General features: G+C 37.4%; 1 protein-coding gene across 1 annotated transcript in view; it reads left to right on the top strand.

Moving 5' to 3' along the window:
* The window catches only part of CORIN (corin, serine peptidase), a 136,755-nt gene that overhangs the window by 87,261 nt on the left and 22,449 nt on the right, over positions 1–27,045 (top strand). Inside the window, 8 exon segments of the mRNA XM_035897699.1 lie at positions 1,053–1,163; positions 2,071–2,187; positions 5,700–5,798; positions 12,706–12,937; positions 16,101–16,246; positions 18,652–18,759; positions 23,024–23,137; positions 25,585–25,695. Of these exon segments, the coding sequence (XP_035753592.1) occupies positions 1,053–1,163; positions 2,071–2,187; positions 5,700–5,798; positions 12,706–12,937; positions 16,101–16,246; positions 18,652–18,759; positions 23,024–23,137; positions 25,585–25,695 (1,038 nt within the window).

The following is a 27,045-nucleotide window of genomic DNA, read 5'->3' as shown; positions in this document are numbered from 1 at the left end:
TAAAAAAAGGATGATCTTCACGTGTAAATATTGGAAAACTTTGAAAGCCTTTATTTTTCTAACTTTTGCTTCTGGTACTACACCTGAGAAAAATTAAGTGCTCTAAAATAATTCTTTAAAAGTTAAAAAATTATTTCTCGCTTTTTTATTTTGCTTTTCTAAGGAAAAGCACAGAGAATTTCAAAATGAACAATCAAGGCACAATTTTTTTCTGAGATTTGTTTTATGTTTCTTCTCCAAGTTAAACATACTCTAAGATCTCTCACTACTTTTTGTCATTTTGGTTGTTTTGTGGTTTTTTTTTTCATAAACGATCTTTGAGTAAAGATTTTTTTAAACATTAATCTGACTGCTACCATTCCTATCTTCAGATAGTTTTTTCTACCTAAAATTTAAGACCTAACTTTTTGCACAGGGTATAAATGGGTGTCATAGCAGATTTGGCAGACTGGACTGTGTCTATACTCCAAATTTATTTTGGTGCAAAGTCAGCCTGCTTTTCTTTATTTGTGGAAGCATTTGGGTAGGAAGAGTAAGATAAAGATGGGAATAGTTTCTTTGTAGATAATGCTTATGGAAAATTCTGAGTGTATGCAAAAAACATTGTTTCTGATTAAGTGCCAGTTGAGAAACTTTTTTTTTTTTTGCTTCTTAGTAGAAAGATAAATGTAGGGAATGTTTTTCTCTGATGGCTACTGAAAATGTTGGCTAATTGAAAATCATTCCATGAGATGAGAAGCCAGAAGATCTTTTAATCTGCTTAACAAATTTTAGAAACTTGTTTGTTTGCAAATGGAAACAACTGTGCACCTGAGAGAAGGAATGAGTGCATCACTATCTACATAGGCAATAGAATTCCAAATATATGTAACTACCATCTGAAAAAAAAATCTGCAGTTACAGAAAATCTCTTATTGTAATTTACTAATGCAAAATATCTCATTAGTAAGTATGATTAGCTTATAGGCATAGAACAATTGATAAATAATATAAATTATACCAGTGGTAACATATCGTCCTTTTTTTTGTCCTCAAATTTGCATTTTATTTAGACTGTAATCCAGTGACACATCATCAGTGTGGAGATGGGAGATGTATAACAGGCGATTGGGTATGTGATGGTGACCATGACTGTATAGACAAATCAGATGAAATCAACTGCTGTAAGTTCCCTTAATCTCTGAATTAGTTTTTTCTTTCTTTAAAAATAAAAAAACCAAAATGTAAGATAAGTAGTATAGTTATTTATTACTTGTATGGCAAAACTATAAGCTTATTTGATTTCAGAAGTTCACACTTGACAAATGTTCCTTCTGGTATGCAGCTGGCCAAACTAAATGTTTGTTGCCATTGTTGAGAAGTACCAGCATTACCTTGTGTTTCAGCTTCTTGTTAATTACAGAATTAGCTTTTTGTTAATTGTAATGTTCTCATTAAGGAGTAATGAATGAATGTATATAACCTCTTAAACTGTAGGTATTCTGAGTTTGTGACAGCTTTCTGATGTGTCTGTATGTGACTTATCCCACTTTGTCAGAGTCTGGACTTCTGTCTGCTGCAGTGGTGATGGTATATATCTGCAAAACAACTATACTGGAATATTGCTGAGGTTGCAAAATCAGGCCTTCGGGAACTAGCATGTTTTAATGTGATTAAGGTTCTCATAAGACATATGCTTATGCTGCTTTGATTCTTGCGGCCATTCAGTGCTTGACATTACAACCTAATCTGAATAAAGGAATGTAAGTGAGTTAGCAAAGAAAAGGTGACAATTTTTAAAAGAGTAAAAATGATAGGGTTTTTTTCTTGGAAAAGTTGAACCTTCATCTCAGCCTGTTTCTAATACCTGACATATGTAGTTTCAGTCTCTGTAAGTTATAGATCAGCACAACTGTAGGCTATTGAAAACATAGCCTACAGATAATGAAAAATGTCTAGTCACCTTCAGTGCTAAGCAGTGTTATTATCCCCTCCTAAATAACTTCAAGATTATATTAAAAAATAATTAAGACTTTCATTAACCTAAGTTGATCAGAATATCATCTTATCTTTTTTTTTTTTTCTCTCTAGCATGTCATAGTCAGGGCCTGGTGGAGTGTAGAAATGGGCAGTGCATTCCTAGTGCATTCCAGTGTGATGGAGATAATGACTGTAAAGATGGAAGTGATGAAGAAAACTGCAGTGAAAGTAAGGATATCCCTCATTTTACTCTTCTTACTGAACCTAACACTGACTGCTTTGTTCTGAAATGCCTTTAGCTAAAGCTGTGTGACAAATTTACTTTCTTTGGCTTTCAAATAACACTTGCAAAGGCTGGTCAATGTTTGTTTTCACACAGGAAGTTGTAAGCAGAGTTTCATTAGTCCTTAAAAATATAAAAAGTTAAAGAAATGGAGGTGATATTTAGCATAGTATTTGGTTATCTGACATGATCAGCTGTTACTGGAAATAAATTAATAGATATTCACATTGTCTGCAGCAATTAGAAGCTACTATCACAGTATATGTTTTCATAAGTAAACCAATGATTTCGTATGACTAAGGGAAAATATATTCGAATGTAAGTTTTCACAGCTACTTAATATCTGTCTCATGATGGATTGAAAAGAAAAGCAAAGCAGGCAGTTTCTTGAGCCCCAGAACATGGTTCCACAGAGACTTGTGTCCTGTGGTACATTTTGATAGTCAGAAAGAGATATTGTTGTGTTTTGATGGTTTAGGCATTTGAAGGTATTTTTCACATGTAATTATCTTGTTTCTGGTAAGGTATAGGCTGAGATTGCAGCCTTTCCTTCAGTGTGAGAATTATTGTCTTTCTCTTATTAATCTTACTTTTAAGAAACTAAAGGAATTGACTTTATTTAGAAAACTTCAGTGCTGTCAGATGTCGTGGTAATAGGACAACCAATTCAAAAGTTATTGGAGTAAACTAGACCTGCTATCATAAGATAAATACAGAGTGTGATTATATAAGCCTCATTTCTTTAGGAAACTAGTCTAGAAGAAACCCTTTCGTACGCATGTCTAATCAGTCCCTTCTGTTCATATTAAGTTCTCTGGATCTTCCTACTCCAATTTAAACATCTGCATTCCAAAAAATAACCAAGAAGTTGAAACACAGAAATTACCATTATTCTTTTCGCAATTAATGTTGACGTTGCAAAAAGGCCTCATATGAAATTTCTTCCAGTTCTGACTGTGACAGTCTAAAAACTGAGGACCAAGTTTTGTCCTTAGTTCTGACTCTGCAATATCACAAAATACTCATTTTTTATTCTTCATCTTTCCTGATGTCCAACTCCAGTGTTACCTCATGAATTCCATCATCCTCTGTTTCTCTTGCTGATAATGAAACTGTCATTTTTAATATAAAAGAGATGAGGGAGGAGAATGGGATAAATTGAAAAATACAAAACTATTTAGAGCATTCTATAAGCAACCATTTCAAGTTTTAAAATTCATCCAACTTAGGTCTTGTAAATTTGTTTATCACCAGTAAAAGAGAATTTGAGTGAAAATGTTGATGCATGATCTGGGCTAGAAGTCAGTGATGTGGGATTTCTTCCCTGCTTTTTGCCTCTGTGGATGTTGAAGAAACAGCTAAAAATCTTTTTTTGGTAAGATGAACAGATATAGATTCAAGGATAATAAATGCAGAGGAGTGGGATGGGATGGTAATTATGTAGTCAATGGTCTCACTATATACTAAAAGATTTTTCCGCTTAGCATTAAACTGAAAAGCTTTTAAATATGAAAGTTTTCCGTGTTCTTATTATTCGTTCTTCAATGTGCAAAAGACACTAATATTTTGCAGTACTGTGTAGAGCAAAATTCTTCCTTTATGCAACCATATCCTGTCTGTCCTGAATTTGCATTTGTAGGCAGACTTTGGACTTCATTTGGATTATTCCTCTTTAGTTCCTTGCAAAGTCTGTGTTAAAGCAAGGCAGAATTCTTGTTTGTAACTCTGTTTTGTATTTCTTATGTATGTTGTTGATTTCAGCAACTACAGAAAATGTAATAGGACATACAATTAACACAAAGACTTTTCTTCTCTACAAATCAAATAATTTGGATATGCCTAGCAGAGGCAATGAAGTTAGGGCTGAAGTGACCTGGAATATTGGTTTTGTTAAAAATGCAGTAAATATGTGAAATCAGCATAGAATTTGAGGTCAAGATGTAGTGACTTACAGCTTGCCTATATAAGGATAAAGGGACCTTGTGTAATAGTACAAACTTATACATACGAGAATTACAAATGACCATTGCTTCATCTATATCCGAATGAGAAAAATTTTCTCCTTCACTACATACCTTAAGGAAATTCAAGGTATGGCATCTATTAACACCAGTGCTGTCGTTAATTTTGTGACAATAGAAATCTAGTAAAGATGTACTGGCAGCTGGTTCTGTGATCCCTTCAAAAGACAGGGTAGAGTGTGATTATAGAAATTCAGCATTGACTGTGCTAGGATCAAAAGAATCTACACAGGGATTTTTATGGAGTTAGAAACTCTCCCACTGTGGGATAGGAAGGAGTTGGAGCAAACTTTAAAAATGAATTTTAGTGCAAAGATCTGTGATAGCTTTAGAAGTTAAAAGGTTTTCCCTACCTTTCAAGTTCAATTTTGCAGTCAGATCCACCTGTAAAATAAGACAGTCAATTGGTACAGCAAAAGAAAGTACCTCCATTGCTTCAATATATAACATGCATGAAGGGAAGTAAATCCACATTACTATGAAATTATATGACTACATCATCAGTTCTTTGGGACAAGGTTGTTGTCAAGGTCATTGAAACAAGATGTTTCTTCAGCATCTTCTGTTTGCCAAATAGAAAGATGCCAGGACTGAATCATTAATGTTTTGTGGACAGTAGTGCAATACCAACTCTAAACAATAGTTGCAATAAACCATTTTAAATGGGATGAGGTGATAAAATCCAAACTGTTCAGTCTGTGTGTACAGAACAGTAAATTAAATGACTGATTTTGCAAAAGTCATATGGAAGAGAGAATTTAGTGGTTTGGAAAGGAGCTATCATCACTATGTGACAGAGAGAAGTCCAGGGGTTTGCCAGAGAAACTAACTGCCCAGGTAATGTGCTCCAGAAACTTTTTGATGAAGTGCTGGTTTTGGTTATTCTGAATTCCATCTTTAGGACCATAGCCTTTTGGGTTTCTTTTTGTTGTTGTTCTTTGTTTTTTAACCAGCCAAAGAAAAACAATAAAGCTTCAGCCCTGATGACCTTTCTTCAGGATGGTTTTTATTATCCACCAAAACAATCATAAAATGAGAAGCAGATCAACTGAATGGCACTGAAGAATAATTCCCAGAGGGTATTCTCTTTCAGCTAGGACCTATTGTTCCCTTTGAAATCTGATTTACATGACTTTTAACACTCTGCCAGAGGATCATGGTAAATGTCTTCAGAGATCCATACCTCTCATTCAGAATCTGGGACATAAATATTAATATTAAACATAGGGGTAAAGAAAAGTGACATCTGGGCAGTGCTGCACACTTTTCTTCCTTACAACACTTTCTTACTGCACTTGAAGTGCTGTAGGGTACTTGTACAACCAAGTAAAGCAAATACTTAATTGTAATGTAAACTGTATTTTCTCATCACTACCCTACAGTCATGTGTATTAGTCTGGTAAATAAATAGAATAGTAAATTTCTATTTTCCTCAGGTCAAATCCTCTGTCAGGAGGGAGACCAGAGATGTACTTCATGTCCTGATCCCTGTGGAACTTCTCTCTGTGAGATGAGAAACAGCCAGACAAACTGCAGTAAGTAGGTCACATGCTTCATACTGTCACTGTTTTAAGGTGTTTTAGAGTATGACGAGGACGCAGGGTAGGACACAGTAAGTAATACTTTAATTTACTAGCTAATGCACATGTGTAATGATTAAGTATTGAAAAGCGCAAAGTTGAAACAAAAGTTTCATCATAACTCTTGATTATTGATGTACTAAAAAGATGCTCATAACTTTTGACATTGAGATATTTTCCCTCCAGTGAATTTTTGATACATTCTTAATGGGTGTTTACAGTTGCACTTTCCCTTAACATTTAATGGCATTCAATGTTTACATAAACAACACAATGTAAGTGTAAAGCAGAAGCTACTGGTTTATTTTCAAAATATAAGAAAACATGGTACTGTGTTTAGTAGTCTGGAGAACTTTTAGCCCTTTTATGAAGGACTAATTTTGATATTCAAACTGGCAAAACTAGTTATTCTTCTGACCAATACGTATTGTAAAGGATCAGGGTCTTCAACACTGCGTGTCTTCATTTCCATGTCCTGTATTATACCACCCCATGCAAGCCTCCTGTACCCACCATGCACTTGCTACTGAGTAGCTTGCTCTCTCACTTGTGCAATGCAGCACTGTGAACAGATACTCAAAAGAAGTATATTTGGCTAGGTTTTGAAACTGGAGCAGAACTGTATTCAGAAGTAATTAAAACTTGGTGATGTGTTAACACAGCCTCATCAGTTCAGGTCACCTTGGCGCATGAGCAGGCTTGCCTTCGTGTACATATGAATGTGTAGACATATCCTATAATTGCTTTGTGCTGAGCAGTTGTGTCTGCAAGGTATGGTTTGGTACTATATGGTAGCTTGTTTGGATAACGTTACTCCATTTAGGTTGGAATGGATATGGGAAGGCCAAATAGTCCAAAGTCCACAGTCTCTCTAAAGTTGTGACTGTCACCCATAAGTGAGTCAGGCTTGTTTGAGACAGGCACCATTCATGCTACTAAAGTAAAGATACAAGATACTTGGGCATAAGGGCTTTACAGGTGCTTCTGTCAATGCTTCTCCTAAATTTTTGAAAAGGGAAAATCGTAAGTAGCATTAGAAGGAAGTAAGTTCACACCTTTGGTCAACTAGTCCAAACTGCTCATCAAAGCAGTGCCAATTAAGTCATTTGGCACATGACCCTCTACAGCTGAGTTTTGAGTATCTCCAAGGACAGAGGTTCCACAGTCTTTCTGGCAGACCTGCTCTAGTGTTAGGCTGCTCTCATAGTAAAAACCTTTTTTCCATATATGTTTGTGCACTTCTAAGACTCTGGCTCTGTCTGCTTTACACCTTCGCAATAGGTAATTGTTAACAGCAATAAGATGTCCCCTTAGCCTTCCTTTTTGATGGCTGAACAAATTCACTTTTCTGAACTTTTGCCTGTAGATCATGTGATCCAGTCCCCTAACTTGCTTGGTGGCCCTCCACTGACCTCATTCCAGTATGTGGATGTATTTCATGAATTGGGGAGCCAAAAACCAGGACTCCAGATATGCACCAGTGCTGAATAAAAGGGAATGACAGCCAGTCATCTTGTCAGAGGCAGCAATCAGATTAATCAGGCATGATTTTCCCATGATTAATCCATGCTGGCTGTTCCCAGTCACCTTTTTTCCTTCACGTGTGGACATGTCTTCCAGAAGAAACTGGTCCATAATCTTCCTGGGGACTGAGGATAGACTGACTGGACTGTAGTCCCCTGGATCCTCCTTCTTGTCCTTCCTAAAGATGGATGCGATGTTTGCCTTTTTCCAGTCGTCAGGTGCCAGGGTTACCGTGACCTTTTGAAGATGATCTAAAGCAGCCTTCCAATGGCATTCCTCAGTGGAAACGGAGGCAGAAAAGACATTGAGTACCTTGGTCTTTTCCATGTCCCTGGTCCCTAATTCACTTGCTCCAGTGAACAGCAGACCCACATTTTTCTTATGTTTCCTTTGCTGCCAATGTGCTTACAAGAGCCCTCCTTCTTGCCCTTTACATTGCTTGGTAGTTTCAACTCTATCTGAGCTTTGGCTTTTCTAACTCCATTCTTGTACACTCGCCAAATGTCTCTATGTTCCAGTTAAGTGCTCTGTCCCCTCTTCTGTCTTCTGTATATTTCTGGTTTTGTGTTTGAGCTCAGTCAGGAGATACACATTCAGGCAAGATGGCCTTATGCCACACTTGCTTGACTTGCTTTGCATTGGAATGGGCTTTTCCTGTGCTCTGAGGAGGTTCTCCATTAAGACCAACTTGCTGTCCTTCAAGCAGATATCAGCATGATTAAAATCCTCACAAGTACCAGGGCCTGCAAGCATGAGGCATCTTCCAGCTCTCTGAAGAAGGGTTTGTCTACTCCTCTTTTTTCTAAGGTGGTATGCAGCAGATGCCTACTATGTACGTCACCTATGTAGGTCTGTCCTCTGATCCATAACCTTAACCAAGCTATTCAGGTGAGAAGGAGCCTTATAACGTGATTGGAGTAGTAGGTGTTGGGTTTTTTTACTTACCTGTTGTGAACCAAACCATGATTCTCCCTCAAGAAATATTTAGAAGGGTTTATGAAATGGGAAGGAAGGTACCCATATAACACAAAACTAATAACAATCCTCTTCATTTTTTTTAAACTTTTAATAAAATTTAAATTTAAATTTAAAATTCTTTTGGTTGGACAAATCTCAGATATCTTGATTGAATTACCTCGGTCATTTTCTCCTCTGTGTCTTGCAATTCGTGGTCAGATATTATCTCCCATGGGAGTTTTTTCCCCTCCTGATGAAAAGGAAGCAATATAACTTGGGATACATACACTAATCAAGGAGAAATCAAACATGAGCTATCACAACAACCTGGCATCTCCAAAGAAAACAGTTCTTCAAGTAATCTTTTCTTTGGTGACATTTGAAGGTCATAGTTCCCTGATGTTTTAAGGTCCAGATAATTACTGACTTGAACAACTCCACTCTAGCCAGTCACAAGTTTAAATGTGTATGATAAGAGTGACTCTCTGTGAGCTGAAGGCTCATGGGAGTGAAGGATATTTAGCCCCAGGTCTCTGTGCCTGCAGGAGAAGCAGCAGCTTTAGCATCCTGTGCCTCTAAGTACAGGTGTTGCTTCTCAGTTTCTCCATTTGAAGATTTGGCTTTTTTATTTGAGCATTACTGACTTTGCCACAAAACTGCAGTTTACCCAGGAATGGGGGCTTCCATATTTCTATGTGCTGTTTCAAAGCTGCTTTACTCATAATGCTTCCAAAACTTAACAGGCATTACACTAAACCCTGGTTTATATGTTTAAGACTGTAGCAACTTTATGTTTACTCAGGTCAAAAAAATACAGATTTTGTAATTTTATTTATTTTTAAATACTTGTAACTTAAACTGCTTAGTAAAGAACACATAAAAGGTATCTGATATATTGTGACAGGATCAACATTGGAGTCACAGCTGGTGGCTGTGTAGTCACCAGTCATGCATAAGACAGGTCCTCTATTTGGCTGGCAAACAAGGCACCAGCAGCAGCCTTACCCAACAAGGAGGAAAATACATAAATTTGCACAGTAGCCTCTGGTTCTTATGAACACAGGGAGCACTTGTCTTTTCGACAAATTACCTTTCATAAACAGCAACTACAGTCCTGTAAAAGGCAACAGTCTTTCAAGCAGTGTGACTGCAGTTCAGTCTTTCTCACAGTAAGAGAGAACCGAAAGTGCACTTTCTTTCTTGGACTCATCTTCTTTGTGGATAAATCGGTACGAGACATACTGTTTGTCTTGTGATCAAAAATCTTTTCCTGATCAATGCAGATTTTTGTATCCCATTGTATGTATGGACAGCAATTTTGGAAAACATTTGAGTGGCTAGGACTATGTTACAAGGCCGTGAAAAACATTTTTTGACATGTCATATTGGGTTCCAAAACAAAGTTCGGATTCCATGTCATGAGAAACCCAAGAGCTTTTTAGTGAAGACATTTCCTCATCATGTTACAGGCAACAGTCCATAATTCTCAACAGGAGTAACACATAATCTGAATTAGACTTTTGGATCATCTTTCTTTCTCCCTTCCTGGTCCAGTGAATATTGAATTGTTCATGCACAATGGAACAGCAAGAGAATTTGGGAGAGATTTTTCTTCTGTAACATCTGGAAGTACAATTGTCTGTTTTCATGTTATTTTTGCTGTTAATGTTTTGACCAGAGTTATTTAATCTTTGGTAAGAGATGAGAATTCCTGTGGAAAATTTCAGTTTTGACAAAGCACTATTTTCTGGCCCAAATAACTCTTTGGTTGGAAAATTCCAAAGCATAGGCCACATTTTGCAATATTGGATATGACAGATGTTCTCCATGTGTGATAATGTCTGATCAGTTTAGTTACAACATATTTAGTACAATAGAACAAATATCTGAAGGCAGAGTGTAAAAAAGGCATAGCCAGACTATTTTGGGGCTCAGTGACAGGACCAGAGGCAGTGGGCACAAACTGAAACACAGGAGGTTCCCTCTGAACATAAGGAAACACTTTTTTTTACTGTGAGAGTTACGGAGCACAGGTTGCCCACAGAGATTGTGGAGACTCCATCCTTGGAGACAGTCAAAAGCTGTCTGGGCATGTTCTGCACAATCAGCCCTAGGTGGCCCTGCTTGAGCAGAGGGGTGGACCAGATGACCCTCCAGAGGTCCCTTCCAACCTCAGCCATTCTATGATTCTGTGAAATATCTCATTTACTTCTGTTACTATGTTTGGGTCTAATTCCTATATAGTAGATAGAACAAGTTAATAATAAATACATGAAGATATTAAACCCAGGCATAACCTGTGGGGGTTTTTTTGTTTGGTTGGTTCTTTTTTTTAGGATAAAAGATGCGATTGATTTTTTTCCTGGTTCCCCACTCATTAGCTTGTATATACATATACTGTAAATAAGGGCATAGCAAGGTCTCTTAAACTGTAGGTCAGACTTCAAAAGGAAAGATTAACATTTGGGTTACTTAAATTCAGTCAGATGTTCCCCTGGAGTGTATGTTCTGTTTGTTACTCTGCTTGTGGATTGTAGGGAATCGGGTGTGAGAGTCAAAGCTGTTCTTTTCCAACCTACAATGACACTTTTGCATGTAATGTAATAGAAGCTGCCTAAACACAGTGTGAAAATTGCAACCATATTAAAAACATGTAAAGAGCTACCCTACAGGGGCATTTCAGTGGACTAGATTTTCTTCTGGAGTTGACCTAAACCCCTGTAAATGTGAGGCATAGCAAAAGAGAGAACGATGCATGTGCATTTCTACCCTTTAGTCTTGAGTAATGTTATGTTATACAAACATTTAGAACATCGTGTGTACTTTTGTGTTCGTTTACCTGGGTTTCATCATGGAATACTGATGAACACATAATATTCTGTACACATCAAGAAAAGATGCTTACTGGGGAAAAATCAAAAGACAAAACCTGGGCATCTGGGGCTGAAGTGTGGGAGGACAAGGGAAACTGTGAAGAAAAGGAAATGGCAGTAATGTGAGGAGGATTGTTGAACTCTTTGAACCTCGTATGCCCCAAAGCTGGGACTAAGTGGTCTGGAACAACAGAAATAGTTCAGTATTGGCAGTATGCAAGGATTTAGTAGAGAGGGAAAGCTGTATATAAAATGAGCTTGGTGATCCTCGGATTAGAGGTAAATACTGAAAGAGGTTATAACAGGGAATGCCAGTCCGAGAAAGGCTGGCCCGTTCTACTGATCAGTTGAATAATTGGCTGTTGGATCTTCTTTCAAATTCCTCTCAAAGATCCAGCTGTACAGTAACACGGTTGCCACACTGGGCTGGCAACTGACACTAGCAGCTGGCTGGCCGAGAATATTAATCAAGTTAAGATACATTTGCTTCCAGAATAGGCAAATATATGCAGTCTTTTAATAGCAAATGACTTTTGAATAGTACACTTTTTCATGGAAAATTTTCTCACATTTCAAAAGTAAATCAAATGTAATAATTTCACTCTGGTCTCAGTCCTAAATAAAAAGCTAAATTTCAGTCTGAATTGAAATGAAATTCTGCCTGTTGTTTTCTGTTGTGGTGGATATACCACCCAAAAGCTGGATGATTTTTGTATATAGCTATACTCTGTGTAATTATATAGACTGGTAGCTGTTGCATTTATTTTGCTCTTGCTTATCATTCTCTTAATTCAGATAAGACATAATTGATAATGAAATTATTAGCATGTAGACTGTCTCTTACTCAGTGTTTGTGCAATATATAAGCTAATTGTCCCCATTCTTCCTTCAGATCTTGGGGTAAAAAAAAAAATAATCCTGCCTTCTGCTTTCTATACAGAGAAATTGTGCAGTCTCTGTCATTAGAGAGTTTTCAAGACCTGACTCAATAAGATCAGTCCTCAGAGGCGACCAAGCTTTGAGCAGGACGTTGGACTAGAGACCTCCTGAGATCCTTTCCAACCCAAAGTATCCTGTGATCCCAGTGTTCTTAATTTTGACAATTGCCCTGCCAGTGTGAGGTGTGTACACCAGTAGGGAGTGTGTTGCTGTACGGCACAGGAGGTCTTGAAAATCATCAGAAACTTGATTTGAAAAGAGTAAATCTGGTTTTAAAGAATGGTTTATGGTACCATGTTAAGATGTTACTCAGGAAGTTAATGCATATTGGTAAGGGAATATAAGTCTGTGAATAGGCTGTTAGGTAGGCAGAGGTTGAACCCACCTTTCTTTACTGGTATGAATAGACTCATGGGGTCTCGAGCTCTGAAACTTGTAGTTCCTCAAGCCTGAGAGGAAATCCCCTGACTGATAAATTTGTTAAAAAACTTATTTAATTATTTCTTCTGTATTTCATTTAATCTCACACCATTTCTTTTTTTTTTTTTTTTTTTTTTCTCCTGTGAAAGGTCAGTGTGAACCAATTACTCTGGAACTCTGCATGAACTTGCCTTACAACTATACTTATTACCCAAACTACCTGGGCCACAGGACGCAGAAGGAAGCCTCTATCAGCTGGGAGTCTTCCCTTTTCCCAGCCTTGGTTCAGACCAACTGCTACAAGTACCTTATGTTTTTTGCCTGTACAATCCTAGTACCAAAATGTGACCCCCATACAAATCAGCGGATCCCACCTTGCAGGTACTATACTATACTTCATTTAATTCTTGACTGACATTGTCTGTCATATTAGTCTTTCCCAATTTTCTGTTTCCATTGAAAATTCCAGAAATTTTTCTTTGAAATTACATAGCAAAAGGTAGAGAATAATATTTTGTAAGATTATTAAATGCAGTTTATTACATGTGTGTGATTAGTATCTGAAGTATTCAAAACAAGGAGAGGAATAGCAGTTCAATAATTTTCAAAATATATATATTGAATAGAATAGAATAGACTACTTCAGTCAGAAGAGACCTACAATGATCATCTAGTCCAACTGCCTGACCAGTTCAGGGCTGACCAAGATAAAGCCTATTATTAAAGTCATTGTCCAAATGCCTGTTACACACTGACAGGCTTGGGGCATCAACTACCTCTCTAGGAAGCCTGTTCCAATGTTTGACCACCATCTCAGTAAAGAAATGCTTCCTATTGTCCAGTCTAAACCGCTCCTGGTTCAGCTTTGAACCATTCCCACACGTTCTAGCACTGGGTAGGGCATATCCTAGTCATGCTAGCCTATAATGACATGGGGATTACACTATCTGTGTATTTAAGTAGTCTCCAGCTGACTTTGGTGTTGTTTCGTAACTGTGACAGACATGTTATGAAGGATAATCCTGGTCAAATCTCATGCCCCTTATGTGTTGGCATTAATTTAGGCATCCCATTACTGTATCTGAATTGGAAGATTAAAGAGATATTTTAGTTAACTGCTAAATATGTTTAATGTTCCTAAAAAAGTGCTAGATTGAATTCCACTGCAGAAAATTACACGTTTCTATTCTACATATTTTATTTTTTTTTAACCTTGTATTTCTTTCTCTTACCAAAAAGGGGGAGATTTGTCTGCCTTGTGATGTGTACTCTTGTTAACCATTAACTTGTTAGACTGGTTCATAGACAGTACTACAGATGAAATTTGACTGAGAAGTAAATAAAGAAGTCTGTTACCAAGGTATTCTGATACCCCATCTGTGAGACTCAGTATGGGAATGTGGAAAGGATTAAAAAAAATTTATAAAAGTACCATTTGCTCTTCCAATTTTCCTAGCAGTATTGCAATAGGCTTCTTTGTGTGCTGTGATGGGCACTACTTTGAAGATTATCTACATTTTAATTCTTTCACCACAGACTGATGACTAAATGGCTTGCAATAGCTTTTGGAAAGGGTCAGCTTTGGCCAAAGATTTGAGTGTGCAGAGAACACAGGGCATACATGACTTAGATGTCTCAGCTAACAAAATCAATTTTGTAAAATATATTAATCATATTATTGTTATTGATTTTGGGGTTTTGACATTGGCAAATAAAACATCTGGCATTCAGAAAGCTGAGGTTATGAAGTGGTGTGAATCAATCTTTTTGATATTGAGGAGGATCTAAAAGGAAAGAGAGAGTCTGTAACTGCGTCATGGTTAACCAATGTCAATCCATTCATCCATTCCTTCCAGCTGCTCAAGTCAATGGTGAATGATTTGGTGTGGAAAAGCATTAATTCTTCTTCATGCAGTCCCCCAAAACAAGATTAAATTTGAGAAGATTAATAATGGATTGTTTTCACAAAAGAACATAAAATAATTGATCCTAAATGGATCTGTTTGCTTGGATTTGGTCACTGCATTTCTTGAAGGTTATTGCAGGAAAAAAAATGGTCCATAGGTCAAAAGATCAAAGGAAAATGAGTGGAATAAAATGCCTTCCATGAAAGGAGTGTCTGTTCCCAGAAGAGAAATCTGGAAAAATTAATCAAATTAAATAAAAGGCTAGTTAAAAGTGACATGAAGGAAACTGAAAAAAAATAGAAATGAGTGGTATTCTACTGTTGAATATTTTTCAGCCGTTCAGAAGAAAGGAGAATTTTCTTTGAAACGGTAGGCAAAAGTCCAAATTATTATGGGTTTAGAAAATATGATCTAAAAGTTGCAATTAAATAAGTTGCTGAGTCTAGAAAGAAGAGGAGACTTGGGGAGACATCATAGCCTTCAAAGAGGTAAAAGTGAGCTTCTGTGAGAAAATAAGTTGTTCACCATGCTCACTGATGTTAAACCAGGAAGCAATGGTTTTAAAGTACATCAGAAGAGCTATAGGTCAGATATAAGGAAAATAATAGATACCTGTGTATAAGAATGAGTGATAAGGAAGTATATGAAGTCTTGCTAACTGAAGAGTTTTTAAGAACAGCTTAGACAAATACCTGTTAAGCATGATGCATATTTCTGTTTGGAGGAAGAGGTGAAAAGGATGTTGAGGTTCCTAATCCCGTACTGCCTAGGCAATATTCCACAAAAATAAAAAGAGAGGCAGCTGAAACAAGCATGGATTCAAAATAGCACAGATACAAGACTACTATGGTACTGAACAGCACATCAGCTATAATTCCAGGCAAAAGTAGTTGCTAAATGTTTAAAATAATGCTTAAAATAATAGGGGATTTTTGTGTTATGCATTTTCTGTTTGTACTTTTGAAGCATTTGACATTGGATATTTTGAGAGACAGGATATTAATCTAGATGGACTGAACTATTTTTCTGTGGTGAGTCCTGCCTTTCTATGGTAAAAAATAATGTGTAGCGTGCGGACTGTATTCATGCCTTTTTCCAGGTATGATACAAGCTTCTGTTGCTCTACCTGACAACACCCTCAAGACTAGGTTGATCTGTGCTTTGATTTTCCCCAAACTTTTAATTTTATTGAATTCCCTGGGGGGTTCTTTGCTCTTTAGTTTGCAGCTTTAAATATTCTGTCCTTCTGAAACCACGTGTTTTCTGAGGTAGCATCATTGGAAGAGGTAGCATTTCACTGGTACAAAATGTATTTGGCTTTTTTTCCTGAAGGAGGATAGTTAGTGCTTCTTAGAAAAGGTTCTCTGCCATCCCTTACAGAGGAGAGGATGTTTGTAAGTAGTTATATTTGGCTATTATGTTATAACTCAGGTAATAGCGTACATACAATGACTTAATGTTTCAACAGCAGCAACGTGCCTTTTGATATATATATTTTTTTATGTAAAGAAATCTGATTAACCAATTTTTCCTTGATCTTCATCTTTAACTTTGGCTAGGATTATTAACTTCCAATAACTGGGAATTTCTAAGACTTTCACTCAGTTACTTTGTGCAATTCTACTTTGTCTCCTCAGGACATTGTGTGTACAGTCTAAGGAACGCTGTGAGTCTGTGCTTGGGATTGTAGGTCTGCAGTGGCCAGAAGATACTGACTGCTCTCAGTTTCCAGATGAGAACTCAGACAACCAAACTTGTCTGACACCAGATAAAGATGTAGAAGGTAACTCCTATAAATATATATAACAGGAAATTCAAGTTTTGATTAGGTTCCCAAAGTCACTGATTTTTTTTTTCCCCATACCTCATCTTTAAATTATAATATTTAAACTCTGGCAATTATTCCAGACTGGGTTTCAGGGAATTTGGATGTCTACAGTTTTCAGATAAAAGGAAGTTCTCATAAGAAATCTATTCGAAGAAAAGATCAATTACCCTGAATCTGTGAAAGTCAGTGTTTGACCTTTTTTGCTAATACCACACCTGCTGCTTGCTTATGTTTATAATTCACTTTTTAACCTATTTAGATGATATAATAATGTTTTTCTAACCAGGAGGCAGACTCTTGGCAATCTTAAAAAAGCTGAGCTCCATGACAGCTCTGAGAAAAATATTGTAATGTTAGTGTCTTTGCCAGCTATTGTTTGCTCTTGTTTTTGTTTGGAGAAAGTTTTGTAGTGAGTTGTGCCAAAACAGCTTCAGTAGCAACTGACATATTTCAGGTTTTTAGTTCAGCCATAATACTGATCATGGTACAAAAGAATGACATTGCCTTAAATGCTTTTAGATACCCTTTGTATGTATGAAGAGAGAAGCTGTGCAGCTTTTCCTTCTGCAGTGGTCATTGGATGTGAGGTCTGTGGAGATTTTGACATGCCTTTCTTTTTCTTGCCAAAACACCAGTAAAGTAGTTGGGAAAATAGTGAGACAATGTGCTACAGTACCTGCAATATGCTGATCATGTCCAGTTCTCCCTCTTCTCCTCCTACTCACCTACACGGTGATGATGGTCTTTCCACAGTCTTGGTCTTGCTCAGAGAAAGCAATAGGTAAAAGCTAGTTAGTCTATAGGTCTTTTAGTGAAGATGTATTGCTGTGGATATAGTGAAGGAATCATGAAAAAAACAGTGAAGCATATATAGCAGTTAGTACTATTTCTTCAAGCAAAGTCCATGTGCACATACATCCCTGTGAGGATTTTATGAAGATGTGTAATGCCATAGTAATGAAAACCTCTGTCATGGGACTCTTGAGAGACAAGAAGATAATTTCCCTCTACAGCAGTGGGCTGATGGAAAGGAATTATCCATTATTACACAGCAGTGTGTAGAAAAGGAAAAGTAAGATTTTGGCACAACAAGGTGAGTTAAAGAACAATAATGTGATTTCATTTTCTCAGGTATCAAATGTCTTTTAGCCTTCCTCCCCATGTTATTAAATCATTTGTCTTTGAAATGTAACATAGAATGGTTCTATTTTAAATATGCTACTGTGTACAGGACTAGTGTGTTCCATTTCTAGAGATAAATTCTGTTCACTTATAAAAATGATAATCTAAAAAAATTGTCACTTTAATTAGAAGGACTCTGCCTACTAAGCTGATTCACTGCTTGTTGATCATCTTAGCACTGATATAGATATTCCTGGAAAATCAGTGAAAAAGGAGAGGGTTTCGGTATTCTTTTAGAAACAGTGTAATCAGTTAGGGGGTCTTACTGGAGTTGGTTTGGGTTCACTTACTGCTAGAATTTTATGTTGGGTCAGTGCCAGATTTCTACTGACTACCAATGTTGGCTAGAAAGTCTTCCCTGGGAAGTTTAAAATCGTATATAAATATTTCTGAAAAAAACACACGTGACAAAAGAAATAAAGCTTCTGAGAGCATTTAAAATGTTTATGATTACTAAATATAGGTGATTTTCCAACTTAAGCTATATTGACTGTTACTACAATGTGCTGAATTGCTTAACTTCTCTTCCAGTCAGTGAAGAATCCAAGAATACTGTTTTTTCACAATGGCTTATTCTTAAATGTTGGCAGTATAGTTCACATACCTTTTATCATTAGAATGTTATTTTTCTAAGGCTCCAAAGTTCATTGATGATACTTTTGGTACAACTGTTTATTGAATCCTAAAATTTACTCAGGGAACTGCATGATATTAAGTATCAGAGATTTTGCGGGAAGGAAAAAAAGAAGAACATCTGATGGAGGTTGTACATCCCATTCAGTGCCATGTACAGTGTGATAAAATGGGTGGGGATCTCTTATACTCATTTCAACACATCAGATGATCTACTTCTGCTTCACACAATGCCACAACAGTGGGAAAGGTAGCTAAAAAACTTGTGCCCACGAATCTAAACATTGTATGCCAGTTATTTGGCAAAGCTTTGAAATTTGACAGAGGATAGCACATGAGGGAGAGCTCTGGCAAATACATCCTATTCACAGTGCAATTGTTGAGTCTTGCTTGCTGCATAGTTCCAGTTCAGTATCATGCAAGCTTTCTATTCCTGTCATTTACCCTTCTGAACCAGTCACAGTGATGAACAAATAAGTACCCATGTGATGATTAAGCTTGCAGCTTATCAAATCTTGTTTCTCCCTGTTCCTTGTCATTGACAGAATGCTCACCCAGTCACTTCAAATGCCGTTCTGGGAGGTGTGTCCTGGCATCCAGAAGATGTGATGGTCAAGCTGACTGTGAAGATGATAGTGATGAGGACAGCTGTGGTAAATAAATGCAATGAGTTCTATCTTTTGAATGGAGAGTAGCTGAAGCATTAGAAATGAGTTTTATTTTACTTTCAGTTCTTTGAACGATAGCATGACAGTTCAGAGGATAAGCCCTCTTTTCTGTAAGAAGAATATGTTTTGAAAGTGTGGGGTTTTTATGACTAGTGGCAGTAAAAATACTTTAGCAAGCATCCTTCTTGATTAATGTCAATGCAGTTCATGACATTTGATCATTTAGATTCTGCTAAACATCTTCCAGGATGTTTGAGTATTCCTTTAGTAATCAAGACAGAAAAATGCTGCAGATGTAATTCTTTTGATATTGCTGAAGGTTCTACTGAGCTAAAACATGACTTTCTGGCAGTTTAAATCTTGAATGTATAAATATAGTTATAAATTTATACATGGTAATATTCTCACTATGATGTATTGACAAAAGATTGCATTGCTGAAGTGGATTCTGTACTGCAAGGGTCAAGAATTACATGTTTTTCAGATTGGTCAACCTCAAGATGTAGGTACAAGGACAAAGTGGTAACCACAAAGTTTATTCTCCAGTATATTCCTGAGTTTACTTACAGTAGAGATGCTCTTGACTTTTAACTTAAGGGGATGTGTCGAGCTTGAGAATAAACAACAAATCTTTTGGTCACTATTTATCCTTGTACGTGCTGGCAGGAGAATTTTGAGAAGGAAAAGGGAGCTTGAACTATTTCTTTTTGTGACTAAGGTGTAGCCTCCATGGAGTTCTGCATGCTGGCCTGGCATCCCTAGGGGCAAAGAGAATAATTATAAATCATTAAGGATTTAGAGAGGAGGTGTGGATACGAGTAAAGGATTGGAAAACATTCCAGCAGAGTAGGGCTAAGGTGCACAACCTGTGGAGTTTTTTTTAACAGAGAGGAGGTTAAGATGGAAGCAAAATTTATGTGAGCAACAAAACTGGCAATAAAAGATTTTCTACTCAGCTGCACAAAAATAAAATAAGATCCAACACCTGAAAGCTGAAACTAGGCTAAAATTCAAGCTTGTCAGCTCTATAAAACACTTTTTTTAAGAGCAGGGGTTTTTTTTAATGATTGGAGTAACCAAAAAGTTATTTATCGCTAAGGTGCAATGTATTCTCAACCTCTGGGAGTTTTCAAATCACGCTTGTATTCTCTTGCCTCTTTCTGTCCCATTCCCCTTCCCTGGCAAAAGGAAAGCACAAAGCAAAAAAAAAAAATATACACTTACTGAACCAGGATTTAATATTAGGTCATTCTCTTGTTTGGATCATAAAGGAGAAAGGCAGAGCTGAATATTCACAGTAACTCTTTTGAGTTTGTCTTCTCTTTACCTTTGAATCAATTGTCTCGATTGTCCTCCCTGCCAATTATTCTTTGTTGCCACCTGTTCTTAACTCCTTAGAACACTAATTGCTATACATATTTTAGGATAATTTTATTCTCCTAGACATTAACATATGAAATATGCTTTAATATATAATATTCATTTCTCGAGTGGATCTCTCTCTGTCTCTATAGTCTAGACAGAATGTCACTAGCAATCAGCAGAATTCTTATCAGTTTCCATAAATATGGAAGACCGTATCTGCTAGGAAATTACTGCTGTCAGAGTGACATTACATTGACCAGGGGTAATGCTGTTGCTGAAAAACAGAAAGTCCTTGTCGAGCTCCAGAAGTAACTGTCTCTGACTCATTCATATTCCATGTGTGCAGGACAAAACTTGATGATCTTTCCACGTGTAAATGGCTAACTCACATTTTATTAGATTTATGCTTTGAAATTGGTTTTATACCATTAGGAAACAGTCAGCATTTAAATTAAAAACCTTGTATTTGAAGTGCCTTAAATGATAGGCATGGAAAAAGTTCACAGTGCCAGGAGGAGGAGGCTGGAAAAGACTAGCTACAGCTTTCAGATGTTCAAGCTACTCTGGCCAAAAATGTAAAGTAGAACAGTCCAAAGGGACCAAGGTATACTCTGCCCATGCAGAGTAGAACTGTATTCAGCACCCACTGTCTCCTCCTGTTAGATATCCCTGTTATACTTTCACATGATCTTTGTGAGAGGGAATCTCACCCATGCAATTGTAGTGAAATTCTGAGACTTTAGTGCCATTTAGACTAGGATTTGGGGAGAAAATTTGACCCAGATTTCTGAATGTGAGACTTGGGAGTACAGTTCAGTAAAGTGTGAGGAAGGTAATTTCTGAAAACTATTATTATGGTAGACATCAAGAGAATTTGAGGTATAAAATATGCTTTATGGTCATATTAATTTACTGGCCGCTGAACAGTAGAAGAGTACTAAAGAAATTGAAGATACAACATTCAAAACCAGTATTGTCTTTCACTGTTTTCTGCAATCCAAATTCTGACTGTAGTATTTTATTTGAGAGAAAAATGTGGTGATCTTAATGTTAATGGATTAATAATAATTGCATGGGGAATATATGTGTGAATGACAAATGGTAACTTGCTTCATGTTTTGATGAAGAATGAAGGTAAGATCATATGTGAATCCCTGTCTCTTGCTGAGACATATGTTTGAGATGGGGGTAATGTAAACATGGAAAATTTTCCTACGTCCATTTTCACTTCCATTTCATTGTCATTAAATTAAAAATGTATGTCACAAAAATATTGAGAGAAGAAATATAAATACACCAAATGGTAAATGGCTTCTACCAACAAAACAGTATATTCAAACACTGAATTCAGTAAGTAGTGAATGTTTCCTAGTGAATTGTCTCTATATTTGTCTATGTTGTACTCAAAGATAAATTTTGGAGAGTCATGGAACACCTCACAGTGTAATGCTATAATGTGTGATGAAGGGGAAAAGCAAACACGTATTTAATTAATTGTAAACTCTCTGCTAAAAAATTGCAAGGTTCATAATTTATATTTTTTTAAGCTTTTAAATTTTATTTTCATATCAAGTTCCTAGCACGACTGACATTCTTTGTTCTCTACTAGAGTAAAGGTTTTGTTTGGTTTCAATTAGTTTTTCATTAATAGTTATCACAAATATTGTCAAGAATGAGACCTGGAAAATGGTGATACCCAAGCAAGTTCTTTGATCATGTGGAATTAGTTTCACAGATTCAGGGCTATTTATTTCTCTGTGCTGTAACATTTATTTACATGGCTTTTTCAATGTAAACAAAATCAAGCACTCCACACATCCAGTTACAGTTAAAACATGAGTAGAATTTTCCAGTAATCATATGAGCTAGGAGTGATTCTCTGGTTCATGTTTATAAAATACTCACTTCTGAAATAACACTTCTTGGAAACAACATGTCAGCTTAGTAATTTACTGCTGATATGCTGCTGCAGTGCCAGGTCCAGGCGCAGGTGCTGCTTCGAATGCAGTTTGTGAGCTTATATGTCTACTGTTTGTGGGGGGGGACATCAGGGCTGTCATCTGAATTTGAGCTTGAATTAAAGTGAAAACTAGTAGTATCATCTATAGAACAGGCCAAACAAGGCAACCAAGCCATCTGGTTTAGTTAGGAGAGCATGCTGGTTTTAGGGCTTCCTATAAAACTGGAATGTCAGATGTGCAGGACATTAGTATGTCAAAATATTTAAACTGGTATCACAGTGAAGTGCTTTATTAGTTGTTGGAAATAAATAGTGAAATAAACCAAGAGAAAACAGTGTTCTAAAATGTACCTTGGGCCGTTCTTAATTTCCTCTAGCTGACTAACAGGAATTTTATTGTCAGAGCACTTTAATACAGTTTTATAAGTATTCCTCATGAAACCAGGGAGGCTGATTAGCAGGACTTTGAAGAGACAATTATGCAGTGTGTTCCCTGCGTAATAACGAACGCTGTTGAAGATTCATACGGCCATTGGGTCTTTCTAAACTTTTCAAACTGGTTCGGTCTCAGGTTATGGAACCAGGAAAACTGTTTGTGGTCAATACTTACAGCCTCTCTCTACCTTTCATTGTGATCTGCATTAGATTCTGCATGAGCAGTGCCAGAAAAAAAATTACATATTTCTCATTACTATTTAAAAAGTGCTGAAGTATTATGAGGTGTTATATATTTTATACCCATTTATCAAGTGTGCACTCTGACAATCTTATTCCATTTCTTTGTTAGTAACTATTCTTGGTACCTTTTAAAATTTGTATTGCAAATTAAAATATTTTAGGTGTTTTATGACTATTAAGGAAGAAAAAAAGGGTTGATTTGATATTGCATGCAAGGGTTTAAAAACTGTGCTTCTCTGCTTCCAGGCTGTAGAGAAAGGGGTCTTTGGGAGTGTCCTTTGAAGAAGCTGTGCATCAAACACACTATGATTTGTGATGGTTTCCCAGACTGCCCTGACATGATGGATGAAAAGAATTGCTGTAAGGGGTTATGCAATTTGATAGTCCCATAAAGGGCTGATCATATTTTTGGGATCTTGGGGTGCAAAATAAATGAAAGTAAAAAGGTTTTCTACAGATAGAAAGGCTTAGTTATTCCCTCCGTTTCCTTCTCAGTTTTCATATTACACCAATTTATCTCTTTCCTCATCTTATGTCCTCTGTTGTCCAGATCCTTGGATCCTTGATGTCTCTTTGGTCATTTCAGTCCTCTCTCTTTTTTTCTCTCTCTCCCTCCTCCTCCTTGTGTCTCCGTGCTCCTTTTCTTTATTCCTCGTAGCTTCCTCACTCCTTTTCCCAACTTTTCTCAACTTAATTCCATATGGGTATAGCTGCTCACTGCTCTTTTTTCCTTGATTTCCACTTGATTTTCCCTCTGATCTGTTCTTCAGTAAATCTCACATGTGTCCCTGCTTTATTTGATTTCTCTTCTGCTTGGCACTTCTTAGATTCTGTCTCCCCACTTGGCTCCACAGACTACTTCTGCAGTTGAAACTGTGATAAATATCAGAGATACAAAACTTAGTATGACACACCGATGGTGTGGGCATACTGTCTATGTGGCTCAGGGTGCTGACAGTGTGCAGTAGGCTCCCTGGTCCCCTGCAGGAGCTGCCCTGCATTCTGTTTCCACTACATAGCTGCCTAGTGGGATAGGAATAAGTGGAAGACCTGCAAACGCTCCTGCTTTGCAGGCTCCCACGCTGCATGCGAAGCTGGGAGTGGGTGCTGTGAGATGTTAGCTTCACATTCATGAATATATTTAGTGCTACTCTGAATTATCTTGAGAAAGTCTGGTGTGCGGGCATGCCCCCGGGACAAGGAACTAGAAAAGACATACTGGGTGACAGTCAGCCACCACAAGAAAGAAGAGATGCTTGGTAAACTTGGTTGAAAGCTGAAATTTTAGTTCTCTGGGCAATCCCAGTATTTCAGCATTTTTGCTGGGACTGTAGCATATAATTTTACAATTTAAAACCAGTTGCTTCTGAGTCTCTGGAGTTCTGTTGGCAGGGACAGGATGGTAGGCACATTGTATGTGCTATGTGGAGCATATTAATATATTTGCCAAAATGATGGGCAGCCTGCATATATCGCTAGATCTAATGTTGTTTCTTTTTGGGAAGAGGCAGCTCACAGAATGTTTCTTAATCTGTTTTTCATTGTGAAGATAATATCACTTGCCTTCCAAGCGGGCTGTGTGCTGTAATCTAAAACCAGGAAGGTGGTATTACAGTGATTTGCTCATGATCACGTATTAAGATCATGGCAGAGAAAAGATTCTCCAAGGGGTTAGGTTAAGCTAGTCTATAGTTATCAGACTATATCTCCTCTCTGCTTTTATGTCAGGGCTTGAATATTCCAAAATGGCAGCAAAGTTTCCCTAGCTGAGGGCTTCCAGCTTTTGAAAGACGCTTGCTCTGGAAGGCAGAGTTAGAGAGCTTTTTCTGGTTTGGTACACTTTATTCCAGAGCCAGAAAGATCACATGTGTCAGAGTAGGCAACACTGCCTGCTCTATCTGTATGGTTTTCACTGTGGATTACATTTTTTGTGCTAGTGTTGCAAAGAAATGCTTGGTTTGTATGGCAGTATAGACGCTATACAACAGCCAGACATAGGCACAACTGAATGCAGCTTCCTTCCATGCATTTTCTCCCTCTCTACCCTCCCCCAGTTCTCAAAATTCCCCAATGGTGGGGTTTATAGAAGCTGGAAGAGAAGTGTGTTACTGAGGAGGGTACTGTAATGCTACACACCTGCCTTTTGGCAGGGAGTTTGTTATGGTTGGGGGAAAGCTAAAAGTCGCTTGCAAATGGAAGCTTTTGTGGTTCCTGCACTGGACAGAGATTCAGGAAATCCCGCTCTAATGCTGCCAGCTGGCCACCACCTGCAAACAGGAGCATGTCTATCTGTACATCAGTTCCCCATCTCCAATGTGGAGATAAAAATAATTCCATGATTTTAAATAGCAAAGGAGGATCCAAAAGTGAATAGAGAATTTGCTGTGGATGAAGGGAAATACAGATGCATTACAGTAAAATACTATTTTCAAAGAACATGAAGAAATAAATAGATTTGGAGCAGTCTCCTAAAAAGCATGGAACACAGTATTTTCACTTAAAGCTTGAGAGAGGCTTAGACCGGTTTCATATGACAAGACCACAAATATTAAGTAATCACAGGTCTTGCCATTTCCAGACACTCTTCCTTCCCTTTGAGTTGTGATGCCCTCTGCAACTGTGTGGCAGCAACCACCTTCTGCCTCAGTGATGCCCATCCTGAACGCTGTTGCAAATCTGTCTCGTTTTCTTGCTCCATACAACCGATCTGTGCCTACCTCCACCCTCCTTCTCATTTTTTCAATCTTGATGTGAACTTCGCATTGCTCATTTCTTTCTCAGGGTGAAACAAGTTTTTGTTTTTGCAGCATTTTGTGAAGAGAGTGAACTTGAATGTGCCAACCACGAATGTGTGCCACGTGAGCTCTGGTGCGATGGGCGAGCAGACTGCAGTGACAGCTCAGATGAATGGGACTGTGGTAAGATTCCGCCGTGGTGCGCTCTGCCTGGAAGTGATGTTCGGGTGATGGTAGTAATCACTGGTGATTTCATTTAGAATACGATTACACTGGTGGAGAGATGCTCCCTTTATTACCAAAGGGAGACTGCGCTGAGGTTGGGAGAGCATGCAAGAAACTGGGCAAAAGAGAAAGGAAAGGCTTAGTGTGAAGTGCCCCAGTGCAAAGATATAAGGAAAGTGACATGGCAGGGAACTTCTAAAATGTGTAGATGGTATGTGAAATCTGGAAAGTGTTGTGAATAGAAGACAGGGTAGGAAGATGTTCAGATGTAGATTTCATTTGGGCAAAACTTCTAAGCTCTGATTCTGTACTTGTGAAAATCAGTGTGAAATTCCCACTGACTGCAGCGGTGCAGGCTCAGAGCTTATGAGAAGAAGATAGTCCTACTAGGTCCCCTTTGCACTGGCTAAAGACCTGCAGAATGATATAACCTGTTATTGCTATCTATATTCAGATTAGTCCTCATGCTTTTATGTGTTGTTAAAGTAGAACTCCCCAGGTATTATTCTTTACGTAAAAATGAAGGTGGATTTCAAAAAATTGTACTGAAAAGCAGCAGGTTAGAAAGTGGTAGTATGTCCCCTGAGATTTCATTGAGTTAATGTGTATTTCTGTACATAGGAGTAGTTTCTGTTACTAAGTTTTGACATGCTTTGTATGTAATTTTACATACACAAAAAAGGTGTACCGTGGCTTACAGAAGTGAATATTTTGTACTAATTTTGAAGTAGATTGTATAAATATTTTAAAACATTTAACATTATATGAACATTAGTAAACAGCAGCATTTAATAAAACCTATGCAACAGAGAAGAACTGTTCTAGAAATGCATGTTCGAAAAGGAGTAATCCAGGATTAATACATACCTTTCTCATGGGGAGGAGAGGCAAAAGCACCTTCAGCATATAGGAAAAATGTGTCATGACTGGCTGTGTTAAGATTAGTACTATCAAAACAAAAGTCAGAGGACCAGTTTAACTAAAACCAGAACATATTTGGGGAAGAAATGCACACAGTCCAACATCTTTTAAGGGATCCTAGAAAGGGAGGGATAAAAATTTCCATTTGGGGCCATTTTGAGAAGCTTTTTGTGTGTGATAAAAGCAGTTCACACGCTTTTATGAGTTAAGAGAGAAGCGATGGTCATGATCTTTCTTGTAAACAGCAGTTGTTTTTTCTTTCTTTAATTACACCCACATACTGTTATGACAGGAACAGTGCATATTACTGAGAGACAAATGATGGTATCGCTCTAATGTCAAGCAGCATTCATCCCACAAATTCCTTTAGTGATTTCAGTTGGACTA

Source organism: Egretta garzetta, unplaced genomic scaffold (genome assembly GCF_000687185.1).
Source record: "Egretta garzetta isolate BGI_Z169 unplaced genomic scaffold, ASM68718v1 scaffold557, whole genome shotgun sequence".
Classification (NCBI taxonomy): domain Eukaryota; kingdom Metazoa; phylum Chordata; class Aves; order Pelecaniformes; family Ardeidae; genus Egretta; species Egretta garzetta.
The sequence above is the reverse complement of the archived record's forward strand: the minus strand, read 5'-3'. Positions and strand labels throughout refer to the sequence as shown.